Source organism: Triplophysa dalaica, chromosome 13, assembly GCF_015846415.1.
Source record: "Triplophysa dalaica isolate WHDGS20190420 chromosome 13, ASM1584641v1, whole genome shotgun sequence".
Classification (NCBI taxonomy): Eukaryota; Metazoa; Chordata; class Actinopteri; order Cypriniformes; family Nemacheilidae; genus Triplophysa; species Triplophysa dalaica.
In genome coordinates, this window is record NC_079554.1 from 23,180,903 (window position 1) to 23,198,578 (window position 17,676).

The window sequence follows — 17,676 nt, forward strand, 5'->3', positions numbered from 1 at the left end:
AGACAGATCTGAGGCCATTGTGAGGAAAGACTGATCTGAGACCGTTGTGAGGCGAGACAGATCAGAGACCGTTGTGAGGAAAGACTGATCTGAGACCGTTGTGAGGAAAGACTGATCTGAGACCGTTGTGAGGAGAGACTGATCTGAGACCGTTGTGAGAAGAGACTGATCTGAGACCGTTGTGAGGAGAGACAGATCTGAGGCCATTGTGAGGAAAGACTGATCTGAGACCGTTGTGAGGCGAGACAGATCAGAGACCGTTGTGAGGAAAGACTGATCTGAGACCGTTGTGAGGAAAGACTGATCTGAGACCATTGTGAGGAGAGACTGATCTGAGACAGTTGTGAGGAGAGACTGATCTGAGACCGTTGTGAGGCGAGACTGATCTGAGACCGTTGTGAGGAAAGACTGTGAGGCGAGACAGATCTGAGACCGTTTTGAGGAGAGTCAGATCTGAGACCGTTGTGAGGAAAGACTGATCTGAGACCGTTGTGAGGAGAGACCATTGTGAGGAAAGACTGATCTGAGACTGTTGTGAGGAAAGACTGATCTGAGACCGTTGTGAGGAAAGACTGATCTGAGACCGTTGTGAGGAGAGACTGATCTGAGACCATTGTGAGGAAAGACTGATCTGAGACCGTTGTGAGGAAAGACCATTGTGAGGAAAGACTGATCTGAGACCGTTGTGAGGAGAGACTGATCTGAGACCGTTGTGAGGAGTGACTGATCTGAGACCGTTGTGAGGAGAGACTGATCTGAGACCGTTGTGAGGAGAGACTGATCTGAGACTGTTGTGAGGAAAGACTGATCTGAGACTGTTGTGAGGAAAGACTGATCTGAGACCGTTGTGAGGAGAGACTGATCTGAGACCATTGTGAGGAAAGACTGATCTGAGACCGTTGTGAGGAAAGACCATTGTGAGGAAAGACTGATCTGAGACCGTTGTGAGGAAAGACTGTGAGGCGAGACAGATCTGAGACCGTTGTGAGGAGAGTCAGATCTGAGACCGTTGTGAGGAAAGACTGATCTGAGACTGTTGTGAGGAAAGACTGATCTGAGACCGTTGTGAGGAGAGACTGATCTGAGACCGTTGTGAGGAGAGACAGATCTGAGACCATTGTGAGGAAAGTCAGATCTGAGACCGTTGTGAGGAGAGACAGATCTGAGACCGTTGTGAGGAAAGACTGATCTGAGACTGTTGTGAGGAAAGACTGATCTGAGACCGTTGTGAGGAGAGACTGATCTGAGACCATTGTGAGGAAAGACTGATCTGAGACCGTTGTGAGGAAAGACCATTGTGAGGAAAGACTGATCTGAGACCGTTGTGAGGAGAGACTGATCTGAGACAAGACTGATCTGAGACCGTTGTGAGGCGAGACAGATCAGAGACCGTTGTGAGGAAAGACTGATCTGAGACCGTTGTGAGGAGAGACTGATCTGAGACCGTTGTGAGGAAAGACTGATCTGAGACCGTTGTGAGGAGAGACTGATCTGAGACCGTTGTGAGGAGAGACTGATCTGAGACCGTTGTGAGGCGAGACTGATCTGAGACCGTTGTGAGGAAAGACTGTGAGGCGAGACAGATCTGAGACCGTTGTGAGGAGAGTCAGATCTGAGACCGTTGTGAGGAAAGACTGATCTGAGACTGTTGTGAGGAAAGACTGATCTGAGACCGTTGTGAGGAGAGACAGATCTGAGACCATTGTGAGGAAAGTCAGATCTGAGACCGTTGTGAGGAGAGACAGATCTGAGACCGTTGTGAGGAAAGACTGATCTGAGACTGTTGTGAGGAAAGACTGATCTGAGACCGTTGTGAGGAGAGACTGATCTGAGACCATTGTGAGGAAAGACTGATCTGAGACCGTTGTGAGGAAAGACCATTGTGAGGAAAGACTGATCTGAGACCGTTGTGAGGAGAGACTGATCTGAGACAAGACTGATCTGAGACCGTTGTGAGGAGAGACTGATCTGAGACCGTTGTGAGGAGAGACTGATCTGAGACCATTGTGAGGAGAGACTGATCTGAGACCGTTGTGAGGAAAGACTGATCTGAGACCGTTTTGAGTAAAGACTGATCTGAGACCGTTGTGAGGCGAGACAGATCTGAGACCGTTGTGAGGAAAGACTGATCTGAGACCGTTGTGAGGAGAGACTGATCTGAGACCGTTGTGAGGAAAGACTGATCTGAGACCGTTATGAGAAGAGACTGATTTGAGACCGTTGTGAGGAGAGACTGATCTGAGACCATTGTGAGGAAAGACTGATTTGAGACCGTTGTGAGGAGAGACTGATCTGAGACCATTGTGAGGAAAGACTGATTTGAGACCGTTGTGAGGAGAGACTGATCTGAGACCGTTGTGAGAAGAGACTGATTTGAGACCGTTGTGAGGAGAGACTGATCTGAGACCATTGTGAGGAAAGACTGATTTGAGACCGTTGTGAGGAGAGACTGATCTGAGACCGTTGTGAGGAAAGACTGATTTGAGACCGTTGTGAGGCGAGACTGATCTGAGACCATTGTGAGGAGAGACTGATCTGAGACCGTTGTGAGGAAAGACTGATTTGAGACCGTTGTGAGGAGAGACTGATCTGAGACCGTTGTGAGGAGAGACTGATCTGAGACCGTTGTGAGGAGAGACTGATCTGAGACCGTTGTGAGGAGAGACTGATCTGAGACCATTGTGAGGAGAGACTGATCTGAGACCGTTGTGAGGAAAGACTGATCTGAGACCGTTGTGAGGAGAGACTGATCTGAGACAAGACTGATCTGAGACCGTTGTGAGGAGAGACTGATCTGAGACCATTGTGAGGAAAGACTGATTTGAGGCCGTTGTGAGGAGAGACAGATCTGAGACCGTTGTGAGAAGAGAGTGATCTGAGACAAGACTGATCTGAGACCGTTGTGAGGAAAGACTGATCTGAGACCATTGTGAGGAGAGACTGATCTGAGACCGTTGTGAGGAAAGACTGATCTGAGACCGTTGTGAGTAAAGACTGATCTGAGACCGTTGTGAGGCGAGACAGATCTGAGACCGTTGTGAGGAAAGACTGATCTGAGACCGTTGTGAGGAGAGACTGATCTGAGACCGTTGTGAGGAAAGACTGATCTGAGACCGTTATGAGGAGAGACTGATCTGAGACCGTTGTGAGGAGAGACTGATCTGAGACCGCTGTGAGGAGAGACTGATCTGAGACCATTGTGAGAAGAGACTGATCTGAGACCGTTGTGAGGAGAGACTGATCTGAGACCGTTGTGAGGAGAGACTGATCTGAGACCGTTGTGAGGAGAGACTGATCTGAGACCGTTGTGAGGAAAGACTGATCTGAGACCGTTGTGAGGAGAGACAGATCTGAGACCGTTGTGAGGAAAGACTGATCTGAGACTGTTGTGAGGAAAGACTGATCTGAGACCGTTGTGAGGAGAGACTGATCTGAGACCATTGTGAGGAAAGACTGATCTGAGACCGTTGTGAGGAAAGACCATTGTGAGGAAAGACTGATCTGAGACCGTTGTGAGGAGAGACTGATCTGAGACAAGACTGATCTGAGACCGTTGTGAGGCGAGACAGATCAGAGACCGTTGTGAGGAAAGACTGATCTGAGACCGTTGTGAGGAGAGACTGATCTGAGACCGTTGTGAGGAAAGACTGATCTGAGACCGTTGTGAGGAGAGACTGATCTGAGACCGTTGTGAGGAGAGACTGATCTGAGACCGTTGTGAGGAAAGACTGTGAGGCGAGACAGATCTGAGACCGTTGTGAGGAGAGTCAGATCTGAGACCGTTGTGAGGAAAGACTGATCTGAGACTGTTGTGAGGAAAGACTGATCTGAGACCGTTGTGAGGAGAGACAGATCTGAGACCATTGTGAGGAAAGTCAGATCTGAGACCGTTGTGAGGAGAGACAGATCTGAGACCGTTGTGAGGAAAGACTGATCTGAGACTGTTGTGAGGAAAGACTGATCTGAGACCGTTGTGAGGAGAGACTGATCTGAGACCATTGTGAGGAAAGACTGATCTGAGACCGTTGTGAGGAAAGACCATTGTGAGGAAAGACTGATCTGAGACCGTTGTGAGGAGAGACTGATCTGAGACAAGACTGATCTGAGACCGTTGTGAGGAGAGACTGATCTGAGACCGTTGTGAGGAGAGACTGATCTGAGACCATTGTGAGGAGAGACTGATCTGAGACCGTTGTGAGGAAAGACTGATCTGAGACCGTTGTGAGTAAAGACTGATCTGAGACCGTTGTGAGGCGAGACAGATCTGAGACCGTTGTGAGGAAAGACTGATCTGAGACCGTTGTGAGGAGAGACTGATCTGAGACCGTTGTGAGGAAAGACTGATCTGAGACCGTTATGAGGAGAGACTGATCTGAGACCGTTGTGAGGAGAGACTGATCTGAGACCGCTGTGAGGAGAGACTGATCTGAGACCATTGTGAGAAGAGACTGATCTGAGACCGTTGTGAGGAGAGACTGATCTGAGACCGTTGTGAGGAGAGACTGATCTGAGACCGTTGTGAGGAGAGACTGATCTGAGACCGTTGTGAGGAAAGACTGATCTGAGACCGTTGTGAGGAAAGACTGATCTGAGACTGTTGTGAGGAAAGACTGATCTGAGACCGTTGTGAGGAAAGACTGATCTGAGACCGTTGTGAGGAAAGACTGATTTGAGACCATTGTGAGGAGAGACTGATCTGAGACCTTTGTGAGGAAAGACTGATCTGAGACCGTTGTGAGGAGAGACTGATCTGAGACAAGACTGATCTGAGACCGTTGTGAGGAGAGACTGATCTGAGACCATTGTGAGGAAAGACCGATTTGAGGCCGTTGTGAGGAGAGACAGATCTGAGACCGTTGTGAGAAGAGACTGATCTGAGACAAGACTGATCTGAGACCGTTTTGAGGAGAGACTGATCTGAGACAAGACTGATCTGAGACCGTTGTGAGGAAAGACTGATCTGAGACCGTTGTGAGGAGAGACTGATCTGAGACAAGACTGATTTGAGACCGTTGTGAGGAAAGACTGATTTGAGACCGTTGTGAGAAGAGACTGATTTGAGACCGTTGTGAGGAGAGACTGATCTGAGACCATTGTGAGGAAAGACTGATTTGAGACCGTTGTGAGGAGAGACTGATCTGAGACCATTGTGAGGAAAGACTGATTTGAGACCGTTGTGAGGAGAGACTGATCTGAGACCGTTGTGAGAAGAGACTGATTTGAGACCGTTGTGAGGAGAGACTGATCTGAGACCATTGTGAGGAAAGACTGATTTGAGACCGTTGTGAGGAGAGACTGATCTGAGACCGTTGTGAGGAAAGACTGATTTGAGACCGTTGTGAGGCGAGACTGATCTGAGACCATTGTGAGGAGAGACTGATCTGAGACCGTTGTGAGGAAAGACTGATTTGAGACCGTTGTGAGGAGAGACTGATCTGAGACCGTTGTGAGGAGAGACTGATCTGAGACCGTTGTGAGGAGAGACTGATCTGAGACCGTTGTGAGGAGAGACTGATCTGAGACCATTGTGAGGAGAGACTGATCTGAGACCGTTGTGAGGAAAGACTGATCTGAGACCGTTGTGAGGAGAGACTGATCTGAGACAAGACTGATCTGAGACCGTTGTGAGGAGAGACTGATCTGAGACCATTGTGAGGAAAGACTGATTTGAGGCCGTTGTGAGGAGAGACAGATCTGAGACCGTTGTGAGAAGAGAGTGATCTGAGACAAGACTGATCTGAGACCGTTGTGAGGAAAGACTGATCTGAGACCATTGTGAGGAGAGACTGATCTGAGACCGTTGTGAGGAAAGACTGATCTGAGACCGTTGTGAGTAAAGACTGATCTGAGACCGTTGTGAGGCGAGACAGATCTGAGACCGTTGTGAGGAAAGACTGATCTGAGACCGTTGTGAGGAGAGACTGATCTGAGACCGTTGTGAGGAAAGACTGATCTGAGACCGTTATGAGGAGAGACTGATCTGAGACCGTTGTGAGGAGAGACTGATCTGAGACCGCTGTGAGGAGAGACTGATCTGAGACCATTGTGAGAAGAGACTGATCTGAGACCGTTGTGAGGAGAGACTGATCTGAGACCGTTGTGAGGAGAGACTGATCTGAGACCGTTGTGAGGAGAGACTGATCTGAGACCGTTGTGAGGAAAGACTGATCTGAGACCGTTGTGAGGAAAGACTGATCTGAGACCGTTGTGAGGAAAGACTGATCTGAGACCGTTGTGAGGAAAGACTGATCTGAGACCGTTGTGAGGAAAGACTGATTTGAGACCATTGTGAGGAGAGACTGATCTGAGACCGTTGTGAGGAAAGACTGATCTGAGACCGTTGTGAGGAGAGACTGATCTGAGACAAGACTGATCTGAGACCGTTGTGAGGAGAGACTGATCTGAGACCATTGTGAGGAAAGACCGATTTGAGGCCGTTGTGAGGAGAGACAGATCTGAGACCGTTGTGAGAAGAGACTGATCTGAGACAAGACTGATCTGAGACCGTTTTGAGGAGAGACTGATCTGAGACAAGACTGATCTGAGACCGTTGTGAGGAAAGACTGATCTGAGACCGTTGTGAGGAGAGACTGATCTGAGACAAGACTGATTTGAGACCGTTGTGAGGAAAGACTGATTTGAGACCGTTGTGAGAAGAGACTGATTTGAGACCGTTGTGAGGAGAGACTGATCTGAGACCATTGTGAGGAAAGACTGATTTGAGACCGTTGTGAGGAGAGACTGATCTGAGACCGTTGTGAGGAAAGACTGATTTGAGACCGTTGTGAGGAGAGACTGATCTGAGACCGTTGTGAGGAGAGACTGATCTGAGACCGTTGTGAGGAGAGACTGATCTGAGACCGTTGTGAGGAGAGACTGATCTGAGACCATTGTGAGGAGAGACTGATCTGAGACCATTGTGAGGAGAGACTGATCTGAGACCGTTGTGAGGAAAGACTGATCTGAGACCGTTGTGAGGAGAGACTGATCTGAGACAAGACTGATCTGAGACCGTTGTGAGGAGAGACTGATCTGAGACCATTGTGAGGAAAGACTGATTTGAGGCCGTTGTGAGGAGAGACAGATCTGAGACCGTTGTGAGAAGAGAGTGATCTGAGACAAGACTGATCTGAGACCGTTGTGAGGAAAGACTGATCTGAGACCGTTGTGAGGAGAGACTGATCTGAGACAAGACTGATCTGAGACCGTTGTGAGGAAAGACTGATTTGAGACCGTTGTGAGGAGAGACTGATCTGAGACCATTGTGAGGAAAGACTGATTTGAGACCGTTGTGAGGAGAGACTGATCTGAGACCATTGTGAGGAAAGACTGATTTGAGACCGTTGTGAGGAGAGACTGATCTGAGACCGTTGTGAGAAGAGACTGATTTGAGACCGTTGTGAGGAGAGACTGATCTGAGACCATTGTGAGGAAAGACTGATTTGAGACCGTTGTGAGGAAAGACTGATTTGAGACCGTTGTGAGGAAAGACTGATTTGAGACCGTTGTGAGGCGAGACTGATCTGAGACCATTGTGAGGAAAGACTGATTTGAGACCGTTGTGAGGAGAGACTGATCTGAGACCGTTGTGAGGAAAGACTGATTTGAGACCCTTGTGAGGAGAGACTGATCTGAGACTGCTGTGAGGAAAGACTGATCTGAGACCGTTGTGAGGAGAGACTGATCTGAGACCGTTGTGAGGAGAGACTGATCTGAGACCGTTGTGTGAAGAGACTGATCTGAGACCGTTGTGAGGAAAGACTGATCTGAGACCATTGTGAGGAAAGACTGATTTGAGACCGTTGTGAGGAGAGACTGATCTGAGACCATTGTGAGGAAAGACTGATCTGAGACTGATCTGAGACAAGACTGATCTGAGACCGTTGTGAGGAAAGACTGATTTGAGACCGTTGTGAGGAAAGACTGATTTGAGACCGTTGTGAGGAGAGACTGATCTGAGACCATTGTGAGGAAAGACTGATTTGAGACCGTTGTGAGGAGAGACTGATCTGAGACCGTTGTGAGAAGAGACTGATCTGAGACCGTTGTGAGGAGAGACTGATCTGAGACCATTGTGAGGAGAGACTGATTTGAGACCGTTGTGAGGAGAGACTGATCTGAGACCGTTGTGAGGAAAGACTGATTTGAGACCGTTGTGAGGAGAGACTGATCTGTGACCGTTGTGAGGAGAGACTGATCTGAGACCGTTGTGAGGAGAGACTGATCTGTGACCGTTGTGAGGAGAGACTGATCTGAGACCGTTGTGAGGAGAGACAGATCTGAGACCATTGTGAGGAGAGACTGATCTGAGACCGTTGTGAGGAGAGACTGATCTGAGACCGTTGTGAGGAAAGACTGATCTGAGACTGATCTGAGACAAGACTGATCTGAGACCGTTGTGAGGAAAGACTGATTTGAGACCGTTGTGAGGAAAGACTGATTTGAGACCGTTGTGAGGAGAGACTGATCTGAGACCATTGTGAGGAAAGACTGATTTGAGACCGTTGTGAGGAGAGACTGATCTGAGACCGTTGTGAGAAGAGACTGATCTGAGACCGTTGTGAGGAGAGACTGATCTGAGACCATTGTGAGGAGAGACTGATTTGAGACCGTTGTGAGGAGAGACTGATCTGAGACCGTTGTGAGGAAAGACTGATTTGAGACCGTTGTGAGGAGAGACTGATCTGTGACCGTTGTGAGGAGAGACTGATCTGAGACCGTTGTGAGGAGAGACTGATCTGTGACCGTTGTGAGGAGAGACTGATCTGAGACCGTTGTGAGGAGAGACAGATCTGAGACCATTGTGAGGAGAGACTGATCTGAGACCGTTGTGAGGAGAGACTGATCTGAGACCGTTGTGAGGAGAGACTGATCTGAGACAAGACTGATCTGAGACCGTTGTGAGGAGAGACTGATCTGAGACCATTGTGAGGAAAGACTGATTTGAGGCCGTTGTGAGGAGAGACAGATCTGAGACCGTTGTGAGAAGAGACTGATCTGAGACAAGACTGATCTGAGACCGTTGTGAGGAAAGACTGATCTGAGACCGTTGTGAGGAGAGACTGATCTGAGACAAGACTGATCTGAGACCGTTGTGAGGAAAGACTGATTTGAGACCGTTGTGAGGAAAGACTGATTGAGACCGTTGTGAGAAGAGACTGATTTGAGACCGTTGTGAGGAGAGACTGATCTGAGACCATTGTGAGGAAAGACTGATTTGAGACCGTTGTGAGGCGAGACTGATCTGAGACCGTTGTGAGGAAAGACTGATTTGAGACCGTTGTGAGGAGAGACTGATCTGAGACCGTTGTGAGAAGAGACTGATTTGAGACCGTTGTTAGGAAAGACTGATTTGAGACCGTTGTGAGGAAAGACTGATTTGAGACCGTTGTGAGGCGAGAGTGATCTGAGACCATTGTGAGGAAAGACTGATTTGAGACCGTTGTGAGGAGAGACTGATCTGAGACCGTTGTGAGGAAAGACTGATTTGAGACCGTTGTGAGGCGAGACTGATCTGAGACCGCTGTGAGGAAAGACTGATCTGAGACCGTTGTGAGGAGAGACTGATCTGAGACTGCTGTGAGGAAAGACTGATCTGAGACCGTTGTGAGGAGAGACTGATCTGAGACCGTTGTGAGGAGAGACTGATCTGAGACCGTTGTGAGGAGAGATTGATCTGAGACCGTTGTGTGGAGAGACTGATCTGAGACCGTTGTGAGGAAAGACTGATCTGAGACCATTGTGAGGAGAGACTGATCTGAGACCATTGTGAGGAGAGACTGATCTGAGACCATTGTGAGGAGAGACTGATCTGAGACCATTGTGAGGAGAGACTGATCTGAGACCGTTGTGAGGAGAGACTGATCTGAGACCGTTGTGAGGAGAGACTGATCTGAGACCGTTGTGAGGAGAGACTGATCTGAGACCATTGTGAGGAGAGACTGATCTGAGACCATTGTGAGGAGAGACTGATCTGAGACCGTTGTGAGGAAAGACTGATCTGAGACCGTTGTGAGGAGAGACTGATCTGAGACAAGACTGATCTGAGACCGTTGTGAGGAGAGACTGATCTGAGACCATTGTGAGGAAAGACTGATTTGAGGCCGTTGTGAGGAGAGACAGATCTGAGACCGTTGTGAGAAGAGAGTGATCTGAGACAAGACTGATCTGAGACCGTTGTGAGGAAAGACTGATCTGAGACCGTTGTGAGGAGAGACTGATCTGAGACAAGACTGATCTGAGACCGTTGTGAGGAAAGACTGATTTGAGACCGTTGTGAGGAGAGACTGATCTGAGACCATTGTGAGGAAAGACTGATTTGAGACCGTTGTGAGGAGAGACTGATCTGAGACCATTGTGAGGAAAGACTGATTTGAGACCGTTGTGAGGAGAGACTGATCTGAGACCGTTGTGAGAAGAGACTGATTTGAGACCGTTGTGAGGAGAGACTGATCTGAGACCATTGTGAGGAAAGACTGATTTGAGACCGTTGTGAGGAAAGACTGATTTGAGACCGTTGTGAGGAAAGACTGATTTGAGACCGTTGTGAGGAAAGACTGATTTGAGACCGTTGTGAGGCGAGACTGATCTGAGACCATTGTGAGGAGAGACTGATTTGAGACCGTTGTGAGGAAAGACTGATTTGAGACCGTTGTGAGGAAAGACTGATTTGAGACCGTTGTGAGGCGAGACTGATCTGAGACCATTGTGAGGAAAGACTGATTTGAGACCGTTGTGAGGAGAGACTGATCTGAGACCGTTGTGAGGAAAGACTGATTTGAGACCCTTGTGAGGAGAGACTGATCTGAGACTGCTGTGAGGAAAGACTGATCTGAGACCGTTGTGAGGAGAGACTGATCTGAGACCGTTGTGAGGAGAGACTGATCTGAGACCGTTGTGTGAAGAGACTGATCTGAGACCGTTGTGAGGAAAGACTGATCTGAGACCATTGTGAGGAAAGACTGATTTGAGACCGTTGTGAGGAGAGACTGATCTGAGACCATTGTGAGGAAAGACTGATCTGAGACTGATCTGAGACAAGACTGATCTGAGACCGTTGTGAGGAAAGACTGATTTGAGACCGTTGTGAGGAAAGACTGATTTGAGACCGTTGTGAGGAGAGACTGATCTGAGACCATTGTGAGGAAAGACTGATTTGAGACCGTTGTGAGGAGAGACTGATCTGAGACCGTTGTGAGAAGAGACTGATCTGAGACCGTTGTGAGGAGAGACTGATCTGAGACCATTGTGAGGAGAGACTGATTTGAGACCGTTGTGAGGAGAGACTGATCTGAGACCGTCGTGAGGAAAGACTGATTTGAGACCGTTGTGAGGAGAGACTGATCTGTGACCGTTGTGAGGAGAGACTGATCTGAGACCGTTGTGAGGAGAGACTGATCTGTGACCGTTGTGAGGAGAGACTGATCTGAGACCGTTGTGAGGAGAGACAGATCTGAGACCATTGTGAGGAGAGACTGATCTGAGACCGTTGTGAGGAGAGACTGATCTGAGACCGTTGTGAGGAGAGACTGATCTGAGACAAGACTGATCTGAGACCGTTGTGAGGAGAGACTGATCTGAGACCATTGTGAGGAAAGACTGATTTGAGGCCGTTGTGAGGAGAGACAGATCTGAGACCGTTGTGAGAAGAGACTGATCTGAGACAAGACTGATCTGAGACCGTTGTGAGGAAAGACTGATCTGAGACCGTTGTGAGGAGAGACTGATCTGAGACAAGACTGATCTGAGACCGTTGTGAGGAAAGACTGATTTGAGACCGTTGTGAGGAAAGACTGATTTGAGACCGTTGTGAGAAGAGACTGATTTGAGACCGTTGTGAGGAGAGACTGATCTGAGACCATTGTGAGGAAAGACTGATTTGAGACCGTTTTGAGGCGAGACTGATCTGAGACCATTGTGAGGAAAGACTGATTTGAGACCGTTGTGAGGAGAGACTGATCTGAGACCGTTGTGAGAAGAGACTGATTTGAGACCGTTGTTAGGAAAGACTGATTTGAGACCGTTGTGAGGAAAGACTGATTTGAGACCGTTGTGAGGCGAGAGTGATCTGAGACCATTGTGAGGAAAGACTGATTTGAGACCGTTGTGAGGAGAGACTGATCTGAGACCGTTGTGAGGAAAGACTGATTTGAGACCGTTGTGAGGCGAGACTGATCTGAGACCGCTGTGAGGAAAGACTGATCTGAGACCGTTGTGAGGAGAGACTGATCTGAGACTGCTGTGAGGAAAGACTGATCTGAGACCGTTGTGAGGAGAGACTGATCTGAGACCGTTGTGAGGAGAGACTGATCTGAGACCGTTGTGAGGAGAGATTGATCTGAGACCGTTGTGTGGAGAGACTGATCTGAGACCGTTGTGAGGAAAGACTGATCTGAGACCATTGTGAGGAGAGACTGATCTGAGACCATTGTGAGGAGAGACTGATCTGAGACCATTGTGAGGAGAGACTGATCTGAGACCGTTGTGAGGAGAGACTGATCTGAGACCGTTGTGAGGAGAGACTGATCTGAGACCGTTGTGAGGAAAGACTGATCTGAGACCATTGTGAGGAAAGACTGATCTGAGACTGTTGTTAGGCGAGACTGATCTGAGACCATTGTGAGGAAAGACTGATCTGAGACTGTTGTTAGGCGAGAATGATCTGAGACCATTGTGAGTGGATGTTTATGTGAAAATGTATAAATGCAGAAGGTTTGTGTGATGATTTGGTTTATGGGAAAAGTGAGAGTAACAGGATTGATATACTTTTTATACAGTATAAAAAAGGTATTGTTGATGTTGTGTGTTTGTGAATTGTGAATGAGTGTGTGTAGCTGTTTGAGTGTATGAGTTTGTCTGTCTGTGTGTGAATACAGTAAGTGTGTGTGTGTCAGTGACAGGCACCATGTGGACTGAAGAGAGCTCTGTTTTAACAGCTGTCTCTCTCTCTCTCTCTCTCTCTCTCTCTCTCTCTTCTCTCTCTCACTCACTCTCTCTCTCTCTCTCTCTCTCTCTCTCTCTCTCTCTCTCTCTCTTTCTCTCTCTGTCGGTCTCTCTCTCTCTCTCTCTCTCTCTCTCTCTCTCTCTCTTACCCTCTTCCAAGATTCAAAGATTCAAGATTCAAAGGAGCTTTATTGGCATGATAAAAGAAAATTTACATTGCCAAAGCACAAGATTAAATATAAACATGCAGAAATACAGATTAAGATAAAAAATAAGATAGAATAAAATTAAAAGTCTATAAGTAAAAATCTATATATATATACATCTCAATATAAACAGAAAAAGAGTTTTAATTAAAGTTCTCAATGAGGGTGATAGTGTCAATTTGTGTGTGTTGTTCTGTCAGTGTTGTGTTGTGTTGTGCTGGTTGTTCTTTGGTCGTGGCAGGACTTGACATATCTTGCAGCAGGTTTGAGCTTCTTGACTTTTCTCCCAGTATGTATGAGATCTTGTCCTTTTGTTGAAACTGCTCAAAGTCTTTGTGTAAGTTTGTAAACTGGGGGAAGAATGTTTCTCTGATGTGTGTGTAGTTGGGACAGGAGAGGAGAAAGTGCAGCTCTGTTTCCACTTGATTGTGTGTGCAGTGTGGACACAGTCGCTCTTCTCTCGGTGTCCATGTGTGTCTGTGTCTGCCCGTCTCTACAGTGAGCTGGTGATCACTGAGTCTGTACATGCTCAACACTTTTCTTAGTTTAGGGTCTGATACGCTTGTGAGGTATTCTGACACTTTATATTCTCTCTTTAGTGACAGATAGCATTCCACTTTACTTTGCTGAGCTGTTGCTTCTGTCCAGTGTTTGAGATATTTCTCTTTTTGTCTTTTCATCATTTGGTTTAGTCTGGCTGGGGTTTGGGGTTGTAGAGTTAGTTGTGAGATCAGTTGCATGAAGGGGTTCTCTCTCTCTCTCTCTCTCTCTCTCTCTCTCTCTCTCTCTCTCTCTGTCTCTCTCTCTCTCTCTCTCTGTCTCTCTCTCTCTCTCTCTCTCTCTCTCTCTTTCTCCATCACTCTCTCTCTCTCTCTCTCTCTCTCTGTCGGTGTCTCTCTCTCTCTCTCTCTCTCTCTCTGTCTCTCTCTGTCTCTCTCTCTCTCTCTCTCTTTCTCCATCACTCTCTCTCTCTCTCTCTCTCTCTCTCTCTCTCTCTCTCTCTCACTCTCTCACTCTCTGTACACACATGGGATAAGACAGGTCAAGTGGGTGCTGTGTGTAGTGAAGCAGTTGTTTTGTGTGACAGAGGCTGGTGATCAGCTCTGTCATTGGACGGATGGATTTACTGGACTCTGTGTGTCTCTGTGTGCGTGGAAATTATGTCACACACAAATGAAAAGTGAGCGCACATTGTTTAATGTAAGTGATGTGTGTTTTTTTGATTTCACAGCTGGTGAATTCAGTGTTCTTCAGAAGAGAAGAGAAGTTGTGATTGTTTGTGTGGGATTTCGTGTGTTCTAAATATAATCTAAAGTTATGATGAAACACGGCAACCGTGTACAAGTGTTGTTTGTGATTTCAGACTCCAGGACATTACTGTTGTGTGGTATGCAGTGATATGTTGTTTGTGAATGAGGGCTGAGAATAGCCATGTCATGTGAGCTGAAGGGGTGGTTGTGTGTTTTCTCTCTTGACTCGGCGGTTAACTTGTGCTGTGATGTCACACTGACGGGTAACTGCACAGTGGCTCATTGTTTGTGTGGATCAATCACTGAACGCATGTATGTAGAATCTTTAAACTCTCAAACATGACTCACCCGATCAGTACTCAGAGCTTCTGTTTGTGTGTTTGTTGTGTACTTATTTTCATGATGACACTTCTCATCTGAACGCTTCCTCTGTCAGCTCTCTCTAGTCTCTCTAATCCTATTGTGAAGAAGTGTCTCTCTTTTTATTTGGCTCACGGATTTCATTGGGGTTATGGCGTGTAATCCCTCCAGTCCCTGAGACCGCTGCGTCTAATGACGTCCTGTGTTTCATTCTCAATAATGGTCATGGACATCACTTTAATGAGAGTGCAGGTGTTTGAGTTTGGTGTTCAAAGCATCATTTAATCATCCTTGTTCAACGCTATGGAAACGGCTCCGTTTGTTTTCTCCTGTTCATGATGTGAGGATTTTCTCAGTGACATCTGCCTCGTGTCTCAGAGTATTTCTTCTTGTGTCTCTGCAGGTTTTTCCAGCTTTTCCAACATGTTTGGAAAGAAGAAGAAGAAGCTGGAAATATCTGCCCCTTCTAACTTTGAGCACCGCGTTCACACAGGCTTCGATCCGCACAAGCAGACGTTCACGGGACTGCCGCAGCAATGGCAAAGTCTGTTAGCTGACACTGCCAACCGACCCAAACCCATGGTGGATCCGTCCTACATCACACCCATTCAACTTGCCCCCATGAAGGTACACAACCACCACACAACCACCACACTACCATCACAGAACCACCACACTACCATCACAGAACCACCACACTACCACTACACAACCACCACACAACCATCACAGAACATCTACACAACCACCACACTATCACCACACAACCACCACACAACCACCACACTACCATCACAGAACCACCACACTACCACTACACAACCACCACACTACCATCAATGAACCACCACACTACCACCACACAACCACTACACAACCACCACACTACCATCACAGAACCACCACACTACCACCACACAACCATCACACAACCATCACACAAGTACAACACAACCACCACACAACCATCACACAACCATCACACAAGTACAACACAACCACCACACAACCATCACACAAGTACAACACAACCACCACACAACCATCTGACAAGTACAATACAACCATCAAACAACCATCACACAAGTACAACACAACCACCACACAACCATCACACAAGTACAACACAACCACCACACAAGTACAATACAACAACCTAACAACCACCACACAACCATCACACAACCACAACACAAGAACAACACAACCACCACACAACCATCACACAAGTACAACAAAACCACCACACAAGTACAACACAACCACCACACAACCACCACACAACCATCACACAATCATCACACACACACATATACACACACATGCGCACCGCACGCACACATCTTGGGTTTCCATGTTTTATTTGAACGATCCATAGACTCAGTGGTTTTGTACGAACTGTGTCATATTCTCTACCCCTAAACCTCACAATCACACAACACTTTCTGCACTTTTACAATTTCAAAAAAGTTAATTTATAAACTTGTTTCCTCATGGGGACCAAAAAATGTCCCCACAAGGATGAGGATTTTGGATATTGCCATCTTTGCCTTCACATTTTGTCCCCATACCGTAGGGTTTACCAGGTACATACACACACGCATGCACACACCCTAACCCTCACACACATGGACACACACAGATGTGAAGAGACAGCTGAAGGTCCAGTGATGACTGTGTTCATGTCTTTGATTGGCTTTGAGTTTATGGAGATATCTCTGAAGAGGGATGGACAGATTTTAATTCTCTTGCTCTCTTCACAGATATCTTCCAAGAAAGTCCGGTTGGCCGAGTCGCCGTTGCGAAAAGTATGCTCTCTTTTTCCTTCTCTAACCTTTGGTTTCTTTCTCTTGAATCACTGATTCCTCTCACCGCTTGTTCGGCCACGTGCACTTCTGCCGGTGGTTGTATGATGTCACTATGACATCATGGATGCATGAGCCCAGCCCAACACAATAATACTGACGTGAAGGATACTCAACACAAAGAGAAACGCATGTTTGATCCTTTTTTTTTACGAGCAGTCGTATTCATTGCACATGAGTCAATGTGATTCATAAAGCCTTGATGACTGTTGACTGATGATTGAATGAGTCCTGAGGTCAGTGTGTCGGCATGTTTATCATGTGCATGTGCTCTCAAACACTTGTGTTCCTTCAGGTTGAACATTTCATAGAGATCAGATTGTGGTCGAGTAAAACATTAAGCACACACAATCACACATGTATTTGGCACACGCGTGTGATAATCTGTCCTGTGGTGTCGAGCAGGGTTCAGTGCTCTGACATGTGGCACGGTTGAGCATCGGGTGACCCGGAGTCTATTCTTGTCTCTTGGTCCTTTCCCGATCCTCTTCTCTCTCACCCCTTCACTTCCTGTCTTCTCTCTCACTAGCTGCACAAATAAATCTTTAAAACTTAAATAAAAATATCTGTGTGTCAGGGATTTTTATTGGCTGGTTAAGAGCTAGGTCAGTCGGTCGGTCAGTCGGTGGGTTCACTCCTTAGGGTGTATTTATAGAAATGCTTGCTTTGCTCTCTTCACCGCTGTGATCTTCAGGTTTCTCTGAATGTCGGAGCTTCTGAAAGTGTCTTCACATGCAGTTTAATCTTCTGTCTCTTTCATGAAGGTAACATGTTTTCACTTCAGCTGCTGTGCTTTGTGTTTGTGGTTCTGAACTGAAGGTGATTCACACAGATGATGTGTTACTGAAGGCTGTTTCATGACAGATGTGTGTGCTCCTGATGTCACGTGTTCTGTTCAGTGTTAGTTATATAGAGCTTCATAGCTTCACATGTCAAGAGATGAACACAGAAAGCATGGAGTTATAAAATATATATTCATCATGTGTCTTAAGTTTGTTTGGAGTGTTACGGTATTCAGAACACAATATCATACACGTTTTTTTTGCTAACGTT

General features: G+C 47.0%; 1 protein-coding gene across 5 annotated transcripts in view; it reads left to right on the forward strand.

Annotated features, from left to right (window-relative positions):
- The window catches only part of pak5 (p21 protein (Cdc42/Rac)-activated kinase 5), a 47,002-nt gene that overhangs the window by 12,218 nt on the left and 17,108 nt on the right, over positions 1–17,676 (forward strand). For 3 of the 5 annotated variants that reach the window (XM_056765023.1, XM_056765025.1, XM_056765026.1), the window contains exons 2-3: positions 15,162–15,385; positions 16,522–16,566. In XM_056765023.1, coding sequence (XP_056621001.1) covers positions 15,182–15,385; positions 16,522–16,566 — 249 coding nt within the window. In that variant the 5' untranslated portion in view covers positions 15,162–15,181. Of the gene's footprint in view, positions 1–14,200; positions 14,349–15,161; positions 15,386–16,521; positions 16,567–17,676 lie in introns of those variants that run through there. The other 2 variants (XM_056765024.1, XM_056765027.1) reach the window with 2 other exon arrangements.